The 26,475-nt window shown below is 41.5% G+C and overlaps 1 protein-coding gene across 1 annotated transcript in view; it reads left to right on the forward strand.

Annotated features, from left to right (window-relative positions):
* The first annotated feature begins 1,387 nt into the window (after positions 1-1,387).
* trps1 (trichorhinophalangeal syndrome I) overlaps positions 1,388-26,475 on the forward strand; it is a 125,103-nt gene continuing 100,015 nt past the window's right edge. The window contains exons 1-2 of the mRNA XM_069682128.1: positions 1,388-1,785; positions 20,498-20,931. Coding sequence (XP_069538229.1) covers positions 20,919-20,931 — 13 coding nt within the window. The 5' untranslated portion in view covers positions 1,388-1,785; positions 20,498-20,918. The remainder of the gene's footprint in view (positions 1,786-20,497; positions 20,932-26,475) is intronic.

Here is a 26,475-nt window from a genome sequence, read left to right on the forward strand (position 1 = left end):
AGACAGCACAAAGCTATTTGATCTTTATGTAATGTAATGTAATTTTTTACTAGTTGCAGAACTGAATCACACATTGATATGAATATAAAAATCATTATCATGCTGGCCCAGGTTTTATTTGCCCTCCAATTAAATAAGTAGTGATTCCAGATAAGAGTTATTATGATGTATGCATCAATGATCTTTCAGTGTAAAGGATACCCAATTTGAAATTTGATTCGGATTAAAGGCACTTTTTAAAAAATGACTTTGCCTAAGGTTTTAATTTAATATTTGAGTTTGAGTTTTATGTGTTTCTTTAAAGGCTTAAAGCTACACCATGGGGTGTCTGACCACTAGGGGTGCTGTAGCGCTATGTTGTGTGGATTGGGTATCAATATTATTTGTCTGTTGTTGTAACAGCTTTTGATGTTTTTATTTTATGTGTGTCCTGTTTTGCACATGAACGCTAGTTTATAAAATAAAGTTAATAAAGTCTTAAAGGAAACACATTTAACCTTTAAAATCTGTTTTATTTGTTTGTTTTGGTCATTTGTTTAAAATAAAAACTATACTGTACCTGTCATTTTCTAAAACTTAATAGTTTTAGATTCAAATTAAGCCCAGATACTCTGCTGCACTTGAGACAGCCCTCTTGATTTTAATTCTCTTGTAACTAGGTTTCAATTTCTCAAAATACATAGCTATGATTCATGCATTTTACTCATTTGAGTAACAAGTTTTTGGTTGAGTATCAACTGTGTAAATAAGTGTGTTTGTCACTTTAAGAGGCATGGTCTTGTTTTTTTAGTGGAGTAGTTGTTTTGGTTTATCTACATAAACAGAACATTAAAACGGTGTTTGTCGCTTTAAAAGTCACTGTTCTTGGTTTAAGCGGAGAAGTTTGATTAAAATGTATTTCAATAAGTGATAAAATATATTTCACTAAGTGATACTGAGTGGGTGTCACTTTATGAGTCAGAGTTTTTTTGTAAGATAGTTGTTTTGGTTTATTAACATATAAATATAAAAAAACATTTTTTTCTTTTAGCGTCAATGTTCTGTTTTTGGTGAATTTGTTGATTTAGTTTTGAAACAAAAAAAGAAAGCATTACAATGACTGGTTGTCACTTTAAGAGTCCATATTCTTGGATTTAGCGGAGAAGTTTGATTTAACAACTGTCTTAATACGTGATATTGAGTGTGTGTCACTTTAAGAGCCCGAGTTGTTTATTTTCGATGAGCAGTTGATTTGGTTTTGTATTAACTGTGTAAATAAGTGAGATTATAGTGCGTGTCACTTTAAGAGTCAGTCTTCGGGTGGCTTCTTGATATTAATAGAGCTGCTGTGTCTTCCTCCTCTGACGTAATGCCCACAGCCTACAGAGAGACGGGCAGAGAGGTCCTGTCACAGCAAAGCGATAACACTAGTCTGAACAAAAAAATAACAGATAACGAGCTGCACTGCTTTGGTTTGCTGTTGACCAGCAAATCCGGGCTCTGGGGTGGCTGAATAACAAACTATAACATCGGAATATTACAACACCAGAGCCAACCTAACTCACTAATCAGTCGGTATCAGTGTTGCCGCGAAGCCTTAACTATCTCTCTTTCCCTCTCAGACCAAAGAAAAAAAAGAGACAAGAGAGCCAAGACACAGTCACCCCGTCCGACATCATCAACAAACAAAAAGCCCACAAAGAGACGAACCAGCCAGCCAAGCAGCCAGCCAGCCACCATCTTAACAGGCTACTGAAAGAGACACACACTGAGAGAAAAGAGGCTAATGCTTATTTTGATCAACAGGTAAGCAGCACCAAAAGAAACACTACTAACACAAATGCACACCATGCATATCCTACAGCCCTCTCTGGTGCAGTGACATTGTAAACGGCAAAAAAAAAAATGCACGCGCGATGCACGGTTGGAGTTGTAGATGGCGAAATGCATGCTCGCGGACAAGTGGGAAAAATGAAATTTGTTCGTCTTAAAAGGAAGCCGGGGCTATCACTGGTGCGTTTAGGAGGCATAATATTGCTCTGTTAGCCGTTACTAGTTTTACGACGGACAGCAGTCGGTTTGCGTCTTATGTAACTAACGGCCTGAGCAGCGTCGGTAAGGAAAGGATCTGCTGAATGAGAGAGAGGAAAAAGAGCAGCACCGCTTTGAATTCACATGGCAATTTACATTTAGGTTAGGACACCCAAACGCCACACAAATACAAATTGAGGGGGCTACTGGGGACGGCTACTGCTTTGATTTGAGACTGAGTTTGAAGGCAACAGCAAGGGGACGTGGAGTGACTTACTCGCCTCAAGTAGGTTTGTGTTTTTAATAAGTTTTGTTTCTTGTTTTTTGACATTAATTCACGATAAGTGGCACCCTGACTGAGCTGCTAGGGCGCGCTGACTTTTGAGTGATTTTGTAACCGCAAAGTAGCACTTGTGTAACTAATGTGTGATACTTTTTTGTTATTTTCATTGATAACTTTTTCGTTACTTTTGTGAATGCAAACTTGATACTCAAGTTCAGATTTCTTGCTCCTCCGAGTGACGCACGTCGTAGAAAAAGAGGGAATGAGTTTTGAGCTGAAAGATGAACACAGTTAGATGCTTGTACTTTTGGGGGATAGAAGTTGACAAGTGTGGCAACTCTAGATCAAAGAGATTGTGTTTATCCAGTGGTTTACAGCCGATATGGCGCTGGTTTTTTGCACCTCTTTCATTGTTAGCGAACTCGCGAGCGCATGGTGGATGTGAAATGTCGTAAAAGATCCCCCCCAAACATCCTGTCTTATCAGCTTAAAAGCCCAACTTATTAGCTCACATGTCGCGCGTGTTATAAATGTGTTGTTGTTGTGAAACTTTTCCTGAGTGATGCCGGGAAGCCTGAGTTGCATTTCCACACAACTTTGAAAAGTTGCCCCCCCCCCTCCCCTCCCGTTGTAAGAAACTGTGATGTTCCTTTGAGATAAGGGAGCCGGGTAGGCATGACAACTCTGTGGGGAGAGAAGAGTATGTGAAGCCAGTACAATGAGGCACACACTGCAAGGAAGCTTTTTACATAGTCCTTCACAGTTCTCCAAATCTGGCCCCCAAACTGCTGCTTATGTGTGGGACGACTTTTATTCAACAGATAACCTCAGTAAGTTTTTAACAGCAGAGCAAGCTTGTGAGACTTTATGTGACCTCACACTTGTTCACGGTTGTTTTTAAAGTGGACGGTTTGTATTCTGTTAAGTGAGGAATTAATTCATGTATTCAGCCATAAAGCTGCTTAACTTTTGTTAGCTATTTTGTACAGTCTATTTACATCTTTAGCTTCACAGCATTTCAATGTCACACTGTAGTTCGACAAAGTATTGCACTGAGATTTATTTGAAAAAAGAGACTAAGTTTTGATTGATGTTCTTAATCTCTCTTAAACTTCTTCAGCCTCCAATATTGTCAAAAAAGTTATCTGGGCAGCAGTTCCTCCGACAACTGCGCAAAGTTTTCCAAGTTTTGTACCCTCGGCCAGCGCAGCAGGGAGAGATTATACACGTAACTCTTCAATTCATAAAACAAATGTAGACAATGGCAATTTAAATTATGTGTTTGGACTTTTAAAGAGCATTACTTGTTATATTACAGACAGCAAACTAAGCCAGACGTCTTCTGGAAGATTCAAACTTGTTGTGTTTAATACAAAACAAAAGACTTTTTAAAGTCACACAAATGTTCAAAGTTAAATATACTTGTTGATTTTTTTATAATAGAAGCTTTGCTTTTATTTAAATGTCTGTATCCAGTAAAATTTTGTGGCTTATAGCGCGGTGCTTAACTTTTTTAAACAAGCAATACTTGCTTTTTCATCTTTTTATAAGCTGACATGAGTTATATCGATTCAGTACTTTGATTCTCAAAATAACATCTTAACATGCTTTGTAATTAAATCAGGATCAAAAGCTTTAATGTTTTATTTAGTTGGGAATATTTGTAACTCATTCCTAAGCTTTCCTGTCACGTCCATCTCACCAATTTTAATGTTTGTTTTTGAACGCTTATACAACCACTCCTGCCTCGTGTGCAGTCTCTCGTATCTTAGAACATGTCCAAATAATTTGTTCTAATATCCACAGATATGCTGCATGTAATATGCCCGTGTTAAACTTTTACAAACTTTTAACAAGTTTCTTAAAAATGTGTAAAAATATTTGATCTAACACTTGCTCCATAACTCCAAAAACGCTTCCCTCTTTCCAGACACTGGATATTATTGTATCTTACGGCCTTGTTCGTAGCCGCTATTAAACGTCAAAACAGTTGACGACTTCCTAAAGAGAACCTCTGCTTGTAAAACTCTTTCCCGTATGTGTGTGAGAGACAGAGTGGGAGAGAGCCCGGCACTTTTCCTGTGTGTGTGTGTGTGTGTGTACGTGTGTGTGCTGTGGAGTCAGCCATGGCTTACTCATATGGCTGCAATATGTGAAGTCTCTGCGGTGGAACTGGGAAGAGAGAAAGTTTTAAAGAGAGGAAGACAGAAAGAGCGAGGGAGAGAGAGCGAACACATGGAGCGAGGGAAGTCAGAAATGTCCTGTTCGACTAGCTGGAATGTATCTCCTGTGTTTTATTGATGGTTGGATGTTCTGTAAGACACGAGAAACAACTGTAGTGATTTTGTGGGCTGCCATGCAATTTTCTCTGGTCGTTTCGAGGGAGTGCTGCGTCGGAAAGGGAAAAAAGTTTGGGATGGAGAGTAAAAGTCCGGACAGATGAAAGGAAATGTATGCACCATATTTTCTTTTAAACACTTTAAACGACAGATGCCATGATTAGGAATTATCAGGGTAGAAAATAGTCGTGTGTTTGTAAAATTTGTAATTTGTAAAACCTTCAATTTGGAATAATAACGGCAAAGAAAGAAAGAAAGAGACATACACTGTATTTTAGCAAATCATGGGTCAAGACCTTTCACAATAAAATCCATAACCTCACCTACGCTGGATAACATCAGCAGTAAAAGTTAACAATATTGACATAACTTTTTTAACACTTATTCCAAACTGCTACTGTCTCCTCTACAATACACAGAAGCAGCTTTAGGACCAGGTGATGTATTTTATTTGCTTTACACTACCTGCTAAAAATCCGTCATTATTACAAGGGAGTTAACTTCCTCCTTTATAATCTGTGGCTGTCCTCCCTCCTCTCCCTTTCGTCTGGCTGTCCTTTCTCATAATGTATTTTGGCTTAGCATTGATATTCTGTGGGTTAATGTCGTATTAGCATGCTAGCTAATTAGGCAATCCCATTCACAGACCTGTTGCTGCTTACAGTGACGGCTAGTTTAAGGAAGAATCTCACTTTAGTTAAGCTTAATATTTTGGACTGTTCTTAACTCTTTTTTTGGAATGACTGAAGTTTAACTTCAAGCTCCATTTGTGCATTTTTACTTGTTGGATTAAAAGATGTTCAAATAATAGCACACGTCTTATGCTCGTGCATTAACACAATCCATACCAGTGCCAAATTCGCGATAAATCAGTGACCATCTTGTTTCAACATAATCAGAAGCGATAGTGTGTTTTTTCCCCTCGCTGCTTTCAAGTGTTTGTCTTCATGTAGACACACAGCTTCCATCTATTTCTTATTTCTGATCCCATTTCTTTATGAGCGTGCACTGTCTTAACCCTCATTGTTTCCAATAAGCAGGAAAAGATAGCCTCCATTAGAGCAATCAGCCGTTATTCATCCCAGCCCTGCCTGCAGTTCAGATAAAGGAAAAGCTCCATTTGTCACGGATAGTTTATTTAAAGGGGGGGAAAAAAGAACCTTTTTGTAAGGCTTCTGGCTCTCATGTCTCTGTAGCTCGCACTCCTTTATTACCCAGTCTCTTGTTTTGCTCATATCCCGAGGACACAATTGTTTTTAACTTATTTAACCGTCTGGAGGCATTGTTTTGGCTCTTTCATTGCTTTATATTAGCTGCTTGTAACGCCGGCGATGCAGGGATTTAAGCTTTTTTCTTCTATTACATTTACTGGAAGTCGCTGTGGAAAAGAGTGTCTGCTAAATGCCCAAAATGTCATCCCTGCTCTGTCTGTGGTTAGCGCAGCCTTGTTTAGGCTTGAGTTTGCCTCTAATGTCTTTGGTTTATTTTAGACTTTTAAGTCTGTCTTTTAGCCGGCCTGCGCCAGATAACGAGCACATGGTCTTGGTTTAGGGTGAAATGATTCTTTTTTTCCCTCCTGTCTTTTAGTGTTTTTGGGACAGACAAATCCTAAATATGGGACTTTTTTTTTTCTTTTTACTTCCTTTGATCTGGAGGGAGTAAATAATCCCTCTGTCACGATACAGCGGAGGCTGATAAAGTGGCGGCGGTTGAATGGATTTAGGGACATATACGAGAAGAAGGTGATGACACAGGCGGGCGGTATGGTGTCGTGGTTAAAGAGAGTAAGGTTGCATGGAAGTTAAATCACTAAAATGTCCCATAGATGACATGGGTTCACAAAGATTAACACAACTGTGCTTGTGAAAGCTACCCTGTCTGAGAAACCTGCTGTTATGTTATGAGTTTTGCGCTACTACTGCTTTGACTCAGCATTGACACGCTCTTACTTCCTGTGCAGCAACATTTTCAGTTACCTTTTATCTGTTATCTACATGCTGTTCAGATAACATTGTGTTAAACTTGAGTGTAAATCAAGCTCTTATAAAACAATGCTCCTTTGCTGCTGTTTTTCAAAATAAGAGCCTTCTCGTATTAAACTACAGAACAATAGTGTTTCCATACATTCCATATTGACGTTTTGCTTAAACATCAAACAGCCACGAGTTACACATTTCATTCCAAACATTCTGCGCCTTTAATCTGCTCCTTCTCTCCACGCTACACTGCTGAAAAAAAGAAGTCAAAAATGAATGTTTGCTATTATGACAAATATGTAGCTTTCCTATAAACAGTGGTCAGTATGTATCTTGAAACAAACTCGACTGAGCGTGTTCGGTCTTTGGAAGTCTGATCCAATTTTGCGCGAATAAACAAAACCATCCATGTGTTTTAGATGTCGGTGTCACACACAGAGGTCCTAATAGGAAAAGTTTGGAAGGCTTATTTGTGAGATCTCTGCGTTATAACGCAATATTAAATATTTTGAGAGTCTAAATATAGTCCGACAGCTTATTTACAGTCTTAAAAGAGTGTGTTTTTGTCAATGATGTTGACTGGCATGGCGGCCTCCTCGTTGTGGTGTCACATTTAAAAATGGAGCTGCACATTAAAAGGTAGAGTCTGATAAAAACCTGGTTATTGACGGTGACATAATATTTTACAATTGAGGTGAATCGTGTTGGAGTTGCCCCTTTTGCAACTCTTAATCCCAGCGTAATGAATTTGAATGCGATCCAGTGCTGCGGTTTGTCATGCTGACACTCTTTTATGAGGTCGCGGTTATCAGAGTGCATCAAATATACTCGCATCTGTTACATCATTACCCTCCCGGGTGCTTTAATTGTTTTTGTTTGTGTTATTTGCTGAACTCTCTTTTTTCCCTACTTTTAACACATTTGAAGATATAACGTTATTTATTTACAGCGCAAAAAAAACCAACTGGAAATGACTTAAAGGGAATACATGACAGGAAGCGTGTTGGTTGAATTTGGTTGGGTGATTATCTTCAGTTTTTTTGTCCAATTTTTTAAGTGCTTCCCTTTAAAGCTTTTATTTTGGCGAGTTACTGCAGGGAGATATGGACGTATTTCAGCATATAAACTTGATTTGATGATGAAGATTTGATTACACAGTGATTTAAATTTGTTTATCACTTTTAGCGTAAGTGTTAAGAACTGAAAAAGTGTGTTGAAATGTGGCAGGAGTTTAATGATGATTGGGTGATTTACTCCAAAAATAGAGAGGAGGAAAAGCAGTTTTTACGCAACTTTTTCCTCAATAAAATAGGCCAAAAAATTAATTATGAGAGGGGGAAATTATGCTAAACGTTAAATATTCCACATTTAACTGGCACTGGATTTGATAGATAGGCATATAAAAAGTTAAGTATGATGAAGAGACGAGGAGAGATCATACAGACAAGCTGTAAAAGTGCATTCAAACTTGCGGTGTTACGAGTACATTTGTGTACTGTACTCGGGTGTTCCTGTGAGCACACGGCTCCATCTGCAATTCCATAGTTTTTACACATCGCCCCGGGAGACAGACAGCGAAAACTATTAACGGAAAATGTGAAGGTGGCATAAGTGGCATAAATTTGAATGTGATTTATGTTTGTAAGCGTCTTTGTGTCGAGGCTGAAAAGGCTGCGTGGCACGCAGATGGAGCGAATACTGATGCATTTTCCTCAAGTACTGTGTGCTTAATTCAGTGAGACTTTTCTCGAGTAGAAGTGGCAGTTTGTTTTTTTTTGTGTCGAGGAAGTGGCACGGGTAAAAAAAAATGTATAGCTCCAAAGTGAGGATTGATGCTGAATGACGGTAATTCGATTCGGAGCATGTGGGAAAAGTACACCTGTTGCTTTAAAGTTGGAAAACTATGAATTTTGCACTCTCACAGGTTGAAGATGCACGTTTATTTAACTTGTAAACATTTAATAAGTGCAGCTTAACATTTTTATCAATATGGCATCTCTTCCTGCTGCATTAAAATGCAGAATGCTTCTCCTGCAGCGTGCATTCACCTCCACGCTGTGTAGCGTTGTTGGTAGATGCCTATCATTTGTTGTAACGGTCTATTTGCGCTTATCTCCTTCAGTTGAGGTCAAATCAGTCTCATCCGCTGCTCGGCTGAACTGACTCACTGTTTTCTATATTGATGGTTAAATGTCAAACCAAGAACTGATACGCATACATTAATGCATGCTGTAGAATTACAGTTAGATTTCTTAGCTGATAAATTTGCAGCTTGGGTTTCACTTTTTATCTCGAAATCGCTCTCATCCTGACTCGAGCGCACAACAAGAAAGCGTGTCAGTGTCACGTGTGCTTGATCCCGCTGTAAGCACTGTCATAACACTTGATTTACTCGCTCCTAGATTGCATATCAAGTGTAAACACGCGCTGACGTTTGTTTGCTATTGTGATCCGTCTCAGTCACAATTATATATTTTATCCAACATTTGATGTGGCATTTTTTTCTGCACCCTAAGTGCGGCCCTATAGCGCTATCGCCACTACTGCCTCTTTATTGCATGGATGGATGTGCCTGTGTGTACGTGCACATAACATTTATCCTTTTAGCTATGACAAGTTCAAACAATCAAAGCTTTTATATGTGGATCTGTGTATTTTCTTTGTGTGCAATATGAGGTGGTTTGTTTCACTTCTGTAGGATTGTTAGTATTATACACCTTTTGGCCACTCTCTCTCTCTCTCTTGCACACGCGCACACTTGCGTACACGCGCACGAGCAGCCCCATTAGTATTGTAGTCTGGGATCTGGCTAAAACATCTGGTGGCTGAGTAACTTTTCAAAGTAGTCTTTGTCCTCGCTGTGTGTGCATGCGTGCGTGTGCCTGTCGTTGGTGTGTGTGTGTGTAATAAGGGGCAGACTTTTTATGGCGTCCCGTCAAATTAAAACTATGATTTAAACAACTAACATGTTTTTTTTCGGTTAAGCGAATAGCCACACCAGACTCTTTAGATTTTTTTTGCCGTTTTTTTTTTTTCTGGCTTTGTTTGGACTGTGGAGGAAAAACATTAAAATAGAGATTATGGGTGGATTTAGTGACTGTAATTCATGAATGGCCAGTCTGCCTGCTGTGTTATTTTATTCATGTAACCCTGGCTAAGTGCTCCATAGCAGAGAGACAGCAGGGCGATATGACACCCTTCCAGCTTGCCTCAGGTCCAACTTGACATTTTGACCCGAATCTGAAAGAACTGAGAAAGCGGGCTGCTTCACCTGTGCTCTGCAGGGTGGGGTACAGCTTGGTATTTTTTAGCGATGCTGTTAATAATCCTGCCGTAGCAGCTCTGGGCTTTAGAGGATACAGCCCTGTAGACAGTTTGAGCTGATGCCCTCAGGGCTTCTCTTCAAACCTCATACACTTTAAAAGGGCTTCATCTTCTCTTACTGCACTAAAGATCTGCTTAATCGGCACATTTAAAGGTGTAGCATCTTGTCCTGGTACAGGCATTAAACTTTTTGTATCATATATAATGTAGGGAATTCTCTTCGTGCTAAATGAAACACTTGACTTTGGGCAGTGAGCCACAACCTGTGAGGCCAGGTAGATTTTCTTTCAGATTTTTCTCATACGACTTTCAGCGGCACTCTATCTGCATTGTAAAGGCAAAGAGAGGGGTCGTCTCAATGGCTGCACGACACTGCTGAACAGTTTTGAATAATGATGGGATCCAGTATCCAGTGTGGCGCTGCGGTCAGTGGACTAGCTTTGTGGAATTAAGCACTAATAGTACCGTATTGTTGTATTTATTATCGTGGTTGATACCTTATTTAGAGCTGCAATTATTAGTCGATAAGAAACCTACAATTATTCAGCAACATGGGCCCTCTCTCTCTTCTGGTTTGTATCAGTCTCCTATAATCGTAAGCTGAATATCTTCAAGTTCTGGACTGTAAATTGGACAAAACTAAACATTTAAAGGCCTCTCTTTGACATTAAAGGAACTGCCACTATTCTGTGTATTGACTTACAGAACTACAAACGTATGTATGAATTAGTGCTAAGCAATACAATCGTTATCGTGATATAAGCATTTGCAGTTAACACATCGCAAAAGTCAGAGTTTATTACAATGAATAAGAAAAATATTAAGTGTAAACAAGCAATGCTTTCTGACTAAGCATGCAAAAGTGTAAAGGCCATGCTCTCACTCCATTTTAATGCAATAAGATGAAGCTAAAGCTAGCTGTCGGCTACCCTCAGATTAATCGGTGTCAATTTAGTGGTGAAAAAATCAACAGCTTGTTGGGTTTATTTTGGATGCAGGAAGGACATGTTGCAAGCAAAGGTGGTGTGCAACATGCAGAACAGCAGATAAAGACTTATGAACTAAGAGTTAAAATGCACTCTTTATTAAATGTTTGTTTGGCGTTATTGTGATATTTAAGCAATATCACACGAGAGGGAGTGATGTTATACTGAATAACAGCACTGCTGTCTTTATCTTCGGCGTCAACATCACAACCTCGAGTTTGTTATTGCTTTCATACAACGGTTATACAAGCGGCACATATTAGTCAAATCTAACAAACAGATGATTACCTTTTGCTCCACCAACTCAACTAGTTCCACAACTCCACTGGGTTGCTTGGCAACAAAAGTCCAGTTTCAAACATTCTCCTGCACTCTTGCTACTTTGTTTGTGTCTACAGGTTACAACAGAGCTGCTACTTTGTATGATGTGCATTTATCTGTTATAATTTATCAAGCAACCAGTGAAGTTAAAGTCTGCACTGTGATTCAGAGGTACCAGCTTGATCAATACACACAGTGAAAGGTCCCAGTGATGTTATACTCTATATCAGCACTCATGGAATGCCTCTTATCCAATCAGATTACTCGGTCGGAACTAACTGTTGTATACTGAACCTCGTAATGGTGCATTGCAGAGTTTTGTCATGTCGTGCAGGCCTACTGTGAATGGGGAAAAAATGTCAATAGACAATAAATTGGATTATTTGCCGCATGTTAAATCTGATTCTCCCATAATCCTCTGCCCTCACACTAGAGCTCCTATAATAATCATACATGTGACTTATGTAAGGTGCTTAGAATACTTTTAGGTGTTTTTTGCAGGAAAGTCAAAGTAAATTATTTTCAATTTTGACTTTAAGAACTGACTTTATCAGTCACGTACGTCACTTAAACTGGATTTGTTCATTTAATTGCAGCCATGAAGCTGCGTACCCCAAACCACATGCTTATAAAACCTCCTCAGGACTCACCTTTGGGTCCTGAACCAGCATTTAAAGACCACAGAGATTCATAAAAATTGGTTGCCATCAGCATGTTCCTCCTTATAGATACATAATAGTTTTAGACGTCAGCATGTTTTAAAAAAAAACCCTCTGAAAAGGGGAAGCACTGGCCTCTAAAGGATCTGATAAGTGATATTCGTCATGGTCAGCATGTTTCTTTTTTTTTTAAACGCAGGAAAAAGAAGCAAAGTCTACTTTTGGCTGATAAGTGTGTTTTTGAAGTGTGTATGTGTGTAAAGTGGACACATGGATAGATGGATGATAGCGAGAGGGAGGTGGTGCTGGTTTTGAAATGGAAATTAAGGGGGCACACATCTGGGGGTCTTTGAGACTTTTGTGGGGGGGAGACGGAGAAGGTGGGTGTCGGAGGCCCACAGTCAGAAGTGTGTGTGTGTGTGTGTGTAGTTGGTAGGGGGCGGGGGTTAAAGAAGAATGAACGAGGGAAAAAAGGGAAAAGGAAAGGGTAGCTTCTCTTTTCTGGGGATGTAGGAGATAAGGAAACGGGACACAGAGCGCTGTCTTTGGTCGGCGTTGGCCCGCGGAGAGGGAGAAAGAGGGATGGATGGGTAGAGTAATGGATGGAGGAAGTGAGACAAAGGATGGGTTAATAAAAGTAGGTTATGATAATGCAAATAAAGGAAGGAAAAGGAAATGCTTGGAGTAAAACAGAAGGTAGAAAGGAAGGATGGGCAGAAGGACGGATGAGGCGCTCATTTGCATGGAGTCGGGAGTGGGAGGAGGACGAGCGGGGAGAGCAAAGGGGCCAAAAGATCACTCGCTATAGTCGAAAACTTTACGGCTGACAGTTAAATTTACCCTGGGCCTGTGTGTGTGAGCGTGTTTGTATGGGTGTGTGTGTGTCGGGGTGGGGGAAAAGCACAGTGGGGGGCACGGCGTTTGTTCTGCAACATGGCTTTTGGGCTTTTTTAGTGCTTCACACACAAGTTCTCCCTTTTCTTTAGAGGCCGGTTTCACCTAGCTGTGAGGATCTCTCTCTCTCTCGCTCTCTCTCTCTGTCTGTCTCTGAGGGAGTGACTTAATGATTCGATTAAATTCCACTCTCATATAAAAATGTCGGTTTATAGGCCGAGCCGTTTCGGATTGGGAGGAGATTCCAGAAAACCAGCTTGGATGACGTGCCTTGACAGATCTAGTGTAACTTTGTGATCTCTTCAGTTGGACACTCCCTCCGCTGTCTTTTGTTCTTTCTGCAGCTTGGACATCTTAAACTTTCATACCTGCCTGAGGTGAACTTTATGTGTCTTAACCACGCTTGAATAAAAACCTCCCAGGACGTGTCTGTTGTGCGGTTAGATAAAAGAAGCACTCCTCCATGTTTTTGTTTGCAGAGAAAATGTATTCAGGATTAGTTTGGCAAGGTAGAGGAACACTCTGGCGTTATCTGTTCTGCTACTAAAAGCAGCTTTAAGAAATTGAGTCGCCTCTTAAAGGAAAACATTAAAAAAAAAAGGGTTTCTTGCTTTGTTTGTTCAGGATGTATGCAAGTAACAGGACAACAACTTTCCATAGACAAAAGTTTATAAAAATATATAGAATAATGACTACTTTAGGATGAGGCAACTTCAATGTTATAGTTTAAAATCAAGGACATTGGAGGGAAGGAGAGATGGAAAGAAAAGAGAGTGGACATGTGGAATGAGGGGTAAAAGATCTTAGCAGCTTAGGCCAGGAACTACTTTAAAGAGGGGGTATTCTGCTGTTCACATTTTAAGACATATATATAATGTTACAATGTTGGATATCCAGACTAAACGTGGGTCAAGTTTCAAATCTGTAGGTAAAAGTATGTTGGAGTAATCCCCAGGCTTCTCAGCTCAGTCTGCAGGCTGCTGTGAATGCCAGGTTGCACACAGCTTTTTCGACACGCCGCACTTTGTGACGTCACAAAGTGCTTTATCAGACCATGGTTGCCTTAATGCACATACAAGGCACATGCTTTTTAAAATAAATGATTCAAAATTGAGGGCTGCACGGTGGTGCAGCGGTTAGCGCTGTCGCCTCACAGCTACAAGGTTCCTCATTCGGTCCCGGTTTGGATGAAGTGGGCCTCTCTGTGTGGAGTTTGCATGTTGTCCCCGTGCATGCGTGGGTTCTTTGCGGGAACTCCAGCTTCCTCCCACAGTCCAAAGACACGCTCGTTGTCTGTCTCTCAATGTGCCAGCCCTGTGATTGACAGGCTGTCAGTCCAGGGTGTGACCCCGCCTCTCGTCCAATGACAGCTGGGATAGGCTCCGCGACCCTGACCCTTGACATATATATTTGATGTGCACTCATGTATCTGATTGTTTTTATTGCTGTGATAATTCCGCATGTAAACAATCATAGAGACTCCCCCTGGTCGTATAAATCAAGCTTAGAATTGACATTAAAGTCCAGTATTTGACTGCAGTCCAGCCCTGCATTGACATCACTGCGGCCCTGAAACCTCCCAGTCTTGCTTCCCGATAGTGTTCAACAGGGAAACGCTGCTTCACTTGGCCGCCGTGCAGATAGAAAGCTCTGGAAAGGAATATAAAGTCAACATTGTGGCTTGAAAATGTTCCGTTGTGTGTCTGCGCATGTACGCGCCTGTGTGCGTCTTAAGTTTGTCCAGACATTTTTCCCGTCGGGCCGGCTGTTCGCAGGAAACGTCCGATTCTCCAGGAGTGGAAAGTGTGTGTGTGTGTGTGTGTATACATGAGAGAGAGTTGTGTCGGAGTGTGTAGCAGTATGCGCATGCTGTTTCTGACTGTGGATGTGTGCATGTGTGTGTGACTGACGTAATGTTTGAGCTTACCCAGACAGGGACAAACCAAACACTCACACACACATACAGGGGTGTGTGCATGTGTGTGTGTGCGTGTTTAAAATCATCAGATATGCCTGGCAGACTTGCGCAGGCTGGTGAGATGTGTGTGTATGTGTGTTGTGTGTGTGTGTTTCTGGCACGAGGGCAGTTTGTTTTCCGTATTTTTTTGGGGAAAAGACAGCCGTGCAAGCGTCAACAATCAGCATGTTGATTTATGCAGCTACTAGTTCCTTCCATTACGCCTACAACTAGCTCTGAAGCCCAGTTTGTTCTCCATTATTTTTGATGTATGAGAGCCTTAGCTGTGCAGAGCAAGGTCAAAATCAACAGGCCCGTGTTGATTTATGCAGCTCCTGGTTTGCTGCTACTATCGTACATCAAGGCGGGACATTAACACCGTCCACGCAGGCGAATGCGGAGGCTGTGGTTGGCGAGTTTGTCTCCTCTACCAGCCACAGAAGGCAGTTAGCCACACTTGTTTGCTTTAAGGACGGCAGCAGACCAAACCTTTTTCCCTCTACAGTTAACAGTCTTAAAATCTGTCCTAGACTTGGTAGTCGTGTACTTGTTCCATTGCCAAACATTAGGAGTTTCATTTTTATAAACAAACTGGAAAATTACTGCTGTTTTATGGCTGCGACAAAACTTTCAACTCCCTGTTTTTTCAGTGTTTCAGATGCCAAATTTGTAACCACTGAGGGGCCAACACGAGCTGTTTGTTTTTGTTTTGAAAGCTGATTTTTTTGGGGTCTTTTTGTGCCGTTGTTTATAGAGAGGACGGTGGATTGTGTTGGAAACAGAGGAAGAGAGAATAGGGGATGACGGGAGGCAAAGGGCCGGGGGTGGGAGTCGAACCTGGGGCCGCTGCAGCGAGGACTGTAGCCTCTGTAGAAGGGCTGCCAATTTTATCCATATGATTGATTTTTATATTGAAAAAAAGTTCAAGAAAATGTCACATTTCTGGGTTTTATGAAGTGCTTAGTGGACTAAAGCACATAGCGTGTAATGGCAATGCTTCCTGTCTACCTGGGGACGTTTGCTGCAGGTCAATCGCCCTCTCTATGTCTCCATGACGACTATACTGTTAATTCTTGAATGTAAAATGCAAAAAATAGTCTTCATTAAACTTAAAAAATAGTCGTAATTCTTAAACTGCTGGCATAAATCTGTGAACAATGCCTCAGCTGTATCCAACAAGAGGCCTAAATTCAGCCTCCAGAGGAACAAGCGGACTGATACCATCCCTTTGGTTGTTAAGCAGGCGCCAAGACATCCTAAGAGGAACAGGACCGTGACAGGGAAGTGGCAGTGTGTCAGTAATCTGCACGTGCGTCTGTGTCAGAGCAACACTTCTGGGCGTTGCTTACAGTAAAGAAAAGACAGACCACACCTTTAACCAACTTTAATCTCAACAGCTGACAGATCTGGTCGATCAAGGTCTCTGAAGTCGTTCACTCGAGAGCGATCCTGTTATGACAATGTGACCTTGTCTCCTGACAAGTTTCTTTTGTGTTTTTGCACTCATGCAGACAGCAGCTGCTTACATGACATGACACAGCAGCACACCAAACCTGTGCAGAGAAGGTGACCATTTAAGAAAAGGGCATAATAACAAAGGGAGAGGAGGATTGCGGGGCTGCTTGTTGTCTTTTTGTTAGCTAGATTGTGGGAAAACCGATGGCACGATTGTCATAAAATTTGGTGGAAGGGTGTAAAAGGGGCCAAGGAAGATCCCATGAAATTTGGGACTGAATCTGAACAAGCATTAGTAGACTAGTAGCAGATCATACTGGACTGTTGGAGCACATGACGCAGGTTTATTTAATGTCAAAAAAGTGTTGTGATTATACTGTATTCTCTACATGCAAGCTTGACAGTTAGATCACCGCTGTTACCTTAAATTTTGAGCAGATTTTTATTCATAACTAATCTGCTGAGTCATTTCTATATAACGTAATGAAATAGTTTTCAAAAAATGTCCTAAAAATTGGTCATTTCAAATCTTAAAAGCCCCAAAACTAAGAAAAAAATTGTTTGAAACTAGAAGTTATCGACCGAGTTAATCAGGAACAGTGAAATACTCTGTCATCAGAGCAGTGATTAGACGTGGACATCATCAGTCAGTGTCAGCTGCTCCTCAACTGCTCATCATGGGGTCTGTGTCCTGACACATCCTCCGCTGGGAGTAATCAAAGATAAAAACAATATATTTATTTACACTGTTTTAACAGAGGAGATATCACAAACTTAGTGTAGCTATTGACAGTTCTGCTTTCTCTCTTTTTTAAGCCCATTTTTGCACCATTTTAAAGAATTGTTTGTTCTTATTCAGCTTTTCTTACCAAATCCGTGCTGCACGAGTGATGAGTAAACAACTGGGACAAAAAGGAACCACTCTCTGCCTGTCTGTGTATTCAGGGTGTTCGTACAATGCAAGTGATCCTGTTTGCAGCTTTCACAACACTGAAAACGATCCCGACCATTTAAAAATTTAAAGTGAAATAAATATATGCAAACACTTTTATTTTTAATGACCCTGACTGCTTGATGTATTTGGAACACCCAAAAACAACATCAGATGTAGGAGAAACTGGTTAAAGCTGATTGGCTTATTATTATATCTGAGCTGTGATTGGTTGAAATTTTAGAACTTGAACGTCACCCTTTGTGCATTTAAAATATAAACAGTCAAAACAACTGAATAAACCCATAATTTTCCTTTTGTAGCGTTTCTGCCCGATGGGTAATTGATGAAATGTGGAGCTAAACTCAGCCGACGTGACATTTTAAAACAAACAAACGCACATCAGAGGACGACGTCCTTCTCTCTGCTCGTCCGCCGGTCGGTTTGTTTGTAAAGATACAAGATAAAGTTTTATTAGAAGACCAGCAGTGCGTGTTTGAAATCCAGAAATCAAAACCGACTAAAATAATCGTTTTCAGATGGAACGGCGTAAAACAATACGCTCTCTGTGCTGTAATTGGTGGAACATGGAGCTTAAATCTGTCTACATAACATCTAAAAACGCAGCGAGACACATCAAAAAGGCCTTTCAAAGAAAATAATTTTCCCGGGGACGGAGGGGGAAAAAAATCAGTGAAAGAAAAGGAAGAAACAAGCGTAATTAGTTTGACCACCATGTCATCTGAAACGGCATTAGCAATAACAAATCAGAAAACAATAAAAGATGAGAACGATGATAAATTAAAGGGCTTGTGTTTCATGGTGGAAGTGATCGAGAATGAATCTGAAGGGAGTACAGCGTGTGTGTATTTTGATGGCGTGTGTTTATGCGTGTGTGTGCGCGCGTGAGAGCCAGTGTGTGTGGGTATCTGTGTGTAAGCGTGTACGTCAGGCCGTCATGAATGGTGTGTTTGAGTCAGAGCGGAGTGTGGAGTTCCTCGGGCTGGACCAAATTGGAAACAGAAAAACAAACATTCCCTAGGAACACCCCCCCCCCCCCCCCACACACACACACACACACACACATACACTCTCCAACTCCTCCACCACCGCCCCCCTCCTTGTCTGCCGGCCAGTGGCGCAGTCCAACCTGTCTGGGACAATGTAACGGTCTATAGTCGGACCGGACCACACACGTTCGCGGAGGGGGGTCGGAGCGCAGGAGGGAAGGAGGCGGCTGGGGAAAGCGGAGGGGGGGGGGGGATCTCAGCCGTAATGACAGTTGGAAAAACAGAGAGAAGAAGAAGAAAATGACAGAGTTTGGTGATGGATTGATGGGAAAGACAGAGAGAGAGGGAGGAAACAGTTGATAGACGTGAGATGGGGATGACAGAACGAGATAAGTCACGGTGTAGAAATAATAAAAAAGAGGAGGAAAAGGAGAAAAACGGAGGGCAAAGACAGTGATTGAGTGAATGAGTAAGCGGCAGCTCGACTGAGTCACAACTCTAAAGGGAAAATATTTAGAGACACACTCACTCTTTCAGAAAAAAGACATCTTTTCTCTCCTTCTTTCTTCCCCCTGTTGTGAACACTGCTAATGAGCAAGTCGCCCTCCAGTTCCACTTCTTCTTCTTTCTCTCGCTCTTCAAGTAAACGGTCTTACCTCCCTTTGAGCTCTAATAGCTAATGCTATTATGTGGTCAATCATGTAATAACCGGAAGCATATGTGTGTGTGTGTGTGTGTGTAATTTCACAGTTAGGATATTACGGCCTGGAGAAAACAGCACAACGAAGGGAGTGTGATCTTGTGTGTGCGTGTTTGCATTTAAAGCCAAATGTGAAGTTTTCCCACTTCAATACATCCTTTTTTTAAAAGCAAAAAAACTACTTAAATCCTCAAAAACATGACTTTTTTTTAAAGATGGGAGTGTTTTTTCAATGACTCATAATTTCAGCGATGACTCATAATGTACTGTTCATGCCAGCAGTGCTTTTTTCTCCCCGCTCTCTCCAAACAGCAGATATCCCTTTTCAGATAATGGCACACTCCACTTCTCATACGGCTGCTGTGTTAACGTTCCATCTGCTGTCTAAATAAAGTTAAACTGGATGTGGTCGGGGGGGGACCGCACCAACCTAGGTGAAACGCTCAACAGGTACCCTCAAAGGGGGAGAAGATATAACAATGGCGTTATAAGAAAGTAGTTCCAAATTTAGACTCTGCTCGGAAGTGTGTTGTCCACCTCTGATACACACACACACACACACACGCTCGTCAGACTGACCCAAGGAAACCGGCTTTGTATAAATACAGACTCAGATTTAGATTTGCGGTGAGAGAGAGAGAGAGGCAAGACGGATGGAAAGAAGAAGAAGGGGTGGCAGAAGGAGAGAGAGACAGAGAGGAGAGGGTGGGGTGATTTCTGCGGTTGGGGCATCAAAAAGGGGGAACTGAGAACTGGAGACATTTAACACTAGAATTACCGAATAAAGCGACTCCAGTCGAGGACGGTCGCAGCCGCCTGGAAGTTTCATAAGCGACAAATTAATTTATTTATTAATCCGGGGAAAGTGCTCATTGACGAGCGCCTCGCTCTGAAGTGATCAATATTGAAACGGAGTGAATAATAATTGTAGGAAGGCAGAGAAGGAGAGACGCCGCAGCCTCTGATTGCTTCCACTGGCTGTAATTGTTTTCTAATTTGAATGAATCCCTCCTGGGATTATTAGTGGCTTTTTTGCCACCAATTTATTGGCAGCAGACTGTACAGAAAACTTAATGCAAAGTTGTTTTTGTCTGACTCATTTAAGACAAGTGTGTTTGCTTTAAAGGTAGCTGCACCAGCTCTGTAATCCCTGTTGAGAAGCTTGGTGTAAAGCAGTGTTTCCTCCGGTTCTCAACACATGCTTTTGTCTTAAAAGCATGTGCTCGTTTTGAAAAAAAAAAAACTTTATTTCAACAACAATTTTCTGAGGTTTGAGAGACGCTTCTTGTTTCTTTCCCTTGTCACTGTCAAACATCTTTTTTTTTGACGTTTTACGACACATTATCTGCGGCTTGGCTCCGTCCCGGGGCCTTCACATGTGGAAGGCGTTGTCAGCTGTCAACTATGGTGATAAAACAAAATTGGTACAATTAGAGAGTTTGTCTGGCTGTGGTCACAGCAGGGCACTAAATATTTTTTGCTTATTTTGTACCTTTGATCAGCGAGACAATTTGGCTGTCTCAAGTCTGGGGCGTAGAATTGTTTCCTGTCCGCGTGAAGAATGAAGAAAACCTCTGAAGAAGTCAGGCTCTGGTAAATGTTGCAGAATGCGCTTGTCTCTAACGTAATTTGCCCTTCTGTCATTTTTCCAGGTTGTTAAGGTGATGGTGGACTCTGACAGCCGTGACTGAGGACCTAAACCAGAGCCAGAAAAGAACAGAGACCGGACAGCCTGCAGAATACCCTCTTACACGGATCTACAGCAACCTTAAGAGGAGCAACAGCCCTGCACTGAAGCTAGCTGATGCTACGTGGAGTTTAAGTTTTCACCCTGATGCTCATGGACCTGTGTGGAGTTACGTGGACCTGATAAAGCAATGGAGGGATATTAGTCCGAAACCTGGTTTCTGCTTCCCATTACCGTGTGGAGTTCAGACGGCTCAGTAGCCGAGCGTTTGGCTGCTGCTGCTGCTGCTCTTGCTGGACGGACCGCTGCGGCTCCGGGTCCAATCGAGCCGCTTCAATAGAGCTGATGCCAAGACCGGGAGGCAGCCATGATGTTTTTATAACCTGATGAACAGCAGAGGTATGACCCATGCTCTTATCCAGCCTTTAAAGAAAACACCACTTTTAATGTCTTTACTTTGTATTAAATACACATTATGTCTGCATGCTTCAGGAGCATTAACTGATTAGCTAAGATCCCTTTATTTTGCATTTACTTTAAATAATTGCTCATTTATCTTTACCTTATTGCTGTAATTCTTCTATATGATTCTACATTTCTAAATTTGAGATTAATTATTGTTAATTGATCGCTGTTAAATCCATCAAATCATGTGGTTTTTTTTCAGTTCGAGCAGAGCATCTTAATTCATCTTTAATTTTAAAGCACTGCTCTGATTTATGCAGATTAGTACAATCACATTAAGCTAATTGCAGCGATTTAATTCATCGTCTTAGAACAGAATTATGCATATTAGCAATTGAGCTAACTTAAGACACACAGAACTACATGCTTCATTTGTTTACATGAGAGTTCTGTCCGACATGTGGGCCTCTGAGTAGATGAGTGTTCAGCTGTTAGCTGCAGTGCAGGGGACGGGGTCTAAATGAGTGGCTGAGATTGCTGATAAAACGGGTGTTCATGCAGACTAACGGTACTCTTGAGAAGTATGATGAAAAGCTGCTCTTAGTCATCCCTGCTGGAGGAAGTGACTGTCTGTGTTGACTCAAAATGCTACCCATATGTGTGGTGTCTTTGCATGTGAGGGTGTAAAGCTGTCGTACATTCAGAGAAAAAAACCAAAAAGTATGTGCTCTTCCATCATGCCTGCTTGGTTGCGTCCTCGCTTCAGTAAACCTCATTAGGAACACGGCTCATTAGCGCAGTTTTGAGGAAAATCACTGAAAAATAAAATGATTTCGCTCCACAGTAACAGTTGTGTCGATGCATGCGGGAAAAAGCGCTAGTGACAGTCATAGTGAGCCTGCAGTTATATTACGGTGAAGCTTTTTTAATTAAATGTGGAGCTTTATTTAAACTTTAAAAGCGTTAAAAGTTAAGGAGCATATGTTCCTGTTTTTTTAAGCATGCATGCATTCACACACACACGCGCACACATGGTTTATTGTACAACAGGAAATGCAAAAACATACAGCTGAGGTTATGATGTAAGAGTGTGTGCACAAAGCTGCAGTGGTTTGTGGTGCAGGGTTATTATAACAGTAGGTTAATGAATATTATATTGTTAACGCTAAAGCACGGTTAGCGTAAAGCCGTCAAGCTTTTGTAGTTTTATTTACCTGTATTGTGTCTATAAAATTAGGTGAAGTAAGCAGTTTATTTGCAGCGGGATGAACTTTAAAAAACAGCATCATTTGCGGGATCAGGACGAAGTGTGAAACTGGGATTTAATTTGCACGGACGATTTGTGTTTCAATTTTCCCTCAAGTCATCAGTTGCAAATCTACACACACACACACACACGCACGCTCACACACTCGTACAACTGCTGTGTTATCCTCCTACACCTGTGTCACCACCACACACACACAGTCTGAAGCGCTGCCTGTTTCCTTTCTGTTTCTCTCACACACTTTTTTTTTCTTGCTGTCTCAACAGTGTTTTTACGCCAACGTACAAAAAAAACAACTTTGGATTTTTGAGAGACACTTGTTAGTTTGATTAAAGTTATTTTGCAGTATTTTGATCGGACGTTTCATTAACTTTAATTGTATTAGGATGGTGGCAGAAGTCTCCTTTAAAAGCCGACAAAAAATAGGTGAACTGATCCTTTAATCGCAGCTTCAGCTGCACACTTTGCTGTGCGTCTCTGTGTGAACGTCTGTTAGTTCAGCGTCCTTTCGTGTAGTTAAATTACTGCGAGCTTGTGTGTATTACACTGGTATGAAGCTTGTGTGTGTGTGTGTGTGCGTGTGTATGTTTTTCATTATGTGGTATGATGGCTCTGCTTGGTGATGTTATTCAGCAGGGCGGATTGCTTTGAGCTGCTGTGGTTTCCATTTGTCCAACTGTTTCTATGTATGTTTGCATCCCTTCAATTGTGTATATACACATATGGATGCACGCATGCATTCCTGTGCATGAGTGTGTGTTTGTTTGTGTGTGTGCGTATTGTGGTTTTATTTAGTCTTTGATGTGCAAGTCCAAGTCAGATTTGGCAGATTTTTTTTTCTCAGCGTTTTAGAAATTGAAGAATGTTGAGTGTAGACAATCCAGCCAGGCCTACGAGCGACTTTGACTCTCATGCGACACACAAACACACACATAATGAAGACATTCAGAGGTTTCTCTCTGTCATGTAGCGCCCCGCAAACAAGTTTCACTCCTCTGAAGCAGTCCCCGTGTGTTCTCCCTTCTCGCCTCCGCGTAGATATAATTCTTTCCGTGTCATCTTTGCACAGAAAAACACAGAAGCCATCTCCAGAGGAAGGTTCACGTTCAGGGGAGAGTGTGTGAACGCGCACGCGTTGGCTACCTGTTGACCTATTTGCACAAAATGGGTCGACGGGTAGCTCATTGTGTGTCTGATGAGCTCATGTGCTCACCTCTGTACAGCAGGATGTACCACTTTTAGTTCTCACATGTAGACACACTCACATATAGGTTTTTGTGTCAGTGTGTGTGTGTGTGTGTGTGTGTGTGACGCAAACAAAAACTGATCTATCATTCTGTACAGAGGGCATTACACTTCTACCCTTCCTGCGCGCACACACATAGACACACACACATGCACCCACTGCAGGTTTTTCCTCTTTGTCCCCCAAATCCTAAACAACAATAACTTATAATTAATTCCAATTAAGGCTTATTAATTATGCAGACAGAGATTAATAAAGGATGTATCGCCAGCTGTCATCGCAATTAATGACTTCATTTGTTGGTTTGTTAATGATTGACTCATTTAAAGGGCAAGAAATCAATCATAGATCAACGTGACAGCTGTGTGTGTGCGTGTCTCTTTAAATTCTTGTATTGTAAGTAATTGAGGCAGCAGACATTAGTCTGTCATCACTGTTGTGTTTGCATTGTCTCATTTATATTGACAGTGACATTTGGTTTCAGGAGTAAATGAGTGAGTTACAGAACATCCATAATGCATGTTCATCGATGCGTCAGAGCGCTGCCTAATAATCAGCTTGTCTTTCAGTGTAGAAGTCACCAAGGTAGTAAAAGTGGCTCCACCCACAGCTCCTTCACCCTGTCATTACTGGCTCCCACACTCACGATGAAAGACTCTACCTTGGTCCATGTATACACATACCTAATCTGAATCTTGGGTATATTCCAAAAGCCACTTGTGTCCCAATGTGAGCACCCATCCTGCTAACTGGATCTCAGTCTCATCCCAGATAAGCCCCAAGTTTTAGGCCCCAAACCTTGTTAAATTTGGCCGCCGTATACAGTCCAGATCTGCCTTATATTTGGATGGAGCAGTTGACTAAATATTGGGCCCCAACTTGGCTGGTGAGGATAATGTTGCAGTAGCTTGTTGCTAATATTAGCCTCTAGTTAAAGAGGTGGTATTATGCTGTTTCACATTTTAAGTCATATATATAATGTTACAATGTTGGATGTCCAGACTAAACGTGGGTGAAGTTTCAAATCTGTAGGTAAAAGTATGTTAGAGTAATCCCCAGGCTTCTCAGCTCAGTCTGCAGGCTGCTGTGAACGCCAGGTTTCACACAGTTTTTTCGACACGCTGCACTTTGTGACGTCACACAGTTGGGCGGGGTTTCTTAAAGGGACAGAGCTGACTGAGTCGTTTCAGGCAGAGGCCTGTATGAGGGCCTGCACAGAGCACGAATGTGAGAAAAATGTACTGTAAATTATGCTAGGCTAACCCACAGGTATCACAGAGTGAAATATGAAGCTTGAAATTAGCATAATACCCCCCCTCTAACAGTAGGTTTACATCATTGCCGAAAGTTTAAGCACTTTGCTGGCACGATGAAGTGTCAACTATTGACTTACTCAATTGAAAAACAAAGCTGTAACTCTGCACTTATTTGTATGGAGTAGTTGCCTGTCACATGTTGACACCTGATTGTATCACTATACCTTTTAACCCTGCTGTCACAGCAGTAGAACCCAAAGCCAACATGTTGTTCAGTGTTCTTTCACGTCCGACATGTATTCTTTTCTCAATCCACCTGTAAATTTATCTGTAGGAACAAGTTTAAACAACCAAAATGAACTTGCATTCGTTGATCACTTGGTGTGTTAATATTCCACCTCTGGTTTTAAGGGTTTTTAAAGTTTTTTCTCCAGCTTTTCTGGGGGAAAAAAATCCGTTAATCCAATTAGGAACCGTAAATAGGCGAAGCAGGGGCAATGGACCTAACCTAGTTTTCATAGCTTCAACTAATTTATCTTCCTCTCCGTCTGCTCCTGTGTTCGTAGCAGGTTTGGGGTTGGAATCCATTAATCAGATTAGGTTTGCAACTGACCACAGAGCCAGAGGGAGACCAGACCCCAACTAGTGGTTCAGTATTTCAGTGTTATTATACCACAGAATCACACACATGGCCTGCGTGTGCATGAGGAGGAGTCACATGAGACACCAACGCTACTTAATGCAAAAACTTTCCACTATTCCCTCTATATTTCTGTCAGTGTGCGTGGATGTGTGTGTTTCCCAGGCCATTACTTATCTGCATGTGTCTATACTTGCTCCAACAATAGCCCCTGCTACGCCCATTCACCTTCAAATCGGCTCGTAAAGGATGTTCGCTTGTGTGTGCGAGGCTACCTGTTTGTGTTTGTGTGCGTGCAGCCGGCATGCGTGCCTCCCTCTGGGCGTGCGCACATGTGGGTGTGTGTGTTTTTTTGTTCAGCTTTGACTACAATAGCGTGTTGTATCCAAGTGAACAAGTGTTAACAAGCTCTGCGCAGACTGTATTTATTTAATCCATATGCTGGTGAGCTATACAGCTGTGTGCTGCTGCTGGTATGTCTGGAAGGAAAAATCACTCTGCAGTCGCAGCCTCGTCCGAGGTGCAGGATTTATTGCCAAGTCAGCTCCAAAGTGGCTGCTTTTATTGACAAAAAACTCTGTGTGAGAACTTACTTTTAATTATTTTTTGCTTAAAGTAGCACTTTGCTGATACCCAACATTTTTCACCATGTATTGGTCACAGGGGTGACATGGCAGCCCTGCAGATGTGCTTTTCATCACTTCAGCAGCTTTAACCATTCACATCTCAATCAATCGATAAATCAGTTTTTATTATAAGAGCGCCTTATCACAACAAAAGTTATCACATGACACTTTACACATACAGCAGGTCTAGACTGTACTCCTTCATTTACAGAGACTCAACAGCAATCCACCAATAATTAAGACATTTTCAACAGTGGCACGGAAACACTTCCGCTAACAGGACAAAAAAACTCGCAGTACCAGTTCCATTGCTCACCCGGTTGTGTGCGGCTCATTCAGCAATGGAAAGTGACACACGTGTGGCAGTTGTTGCCACCTGCAGGGACTTAAGCCCTGAGGTGATTCCCTCCATATCCCTCCAGTATTCATCCAGGAGCTCCAGCGTGCGCTCGTTGCTATGGCTGTTGAAAGAGCGGCCAGAGAGGACAGCAGTGATTACCCAC

Source organism: Semicossyphus pulcher, unplaced genomic scaffold (genome assembly GCF_022749685.1).
Source record: "Semicossyphus pulcher isolate SPU_LCO1_2020_fin unplaced genomic scaffold, fSemPul1.0.p SCAF_5, whole genome shotgun sequence".
NCBI classification, from domain to species: Eukaryota; Metazoa; Chordata; class Actinopteri; order Labriformes; family Labridae; genus Semicossyphus; species Semicossyphus pulcher.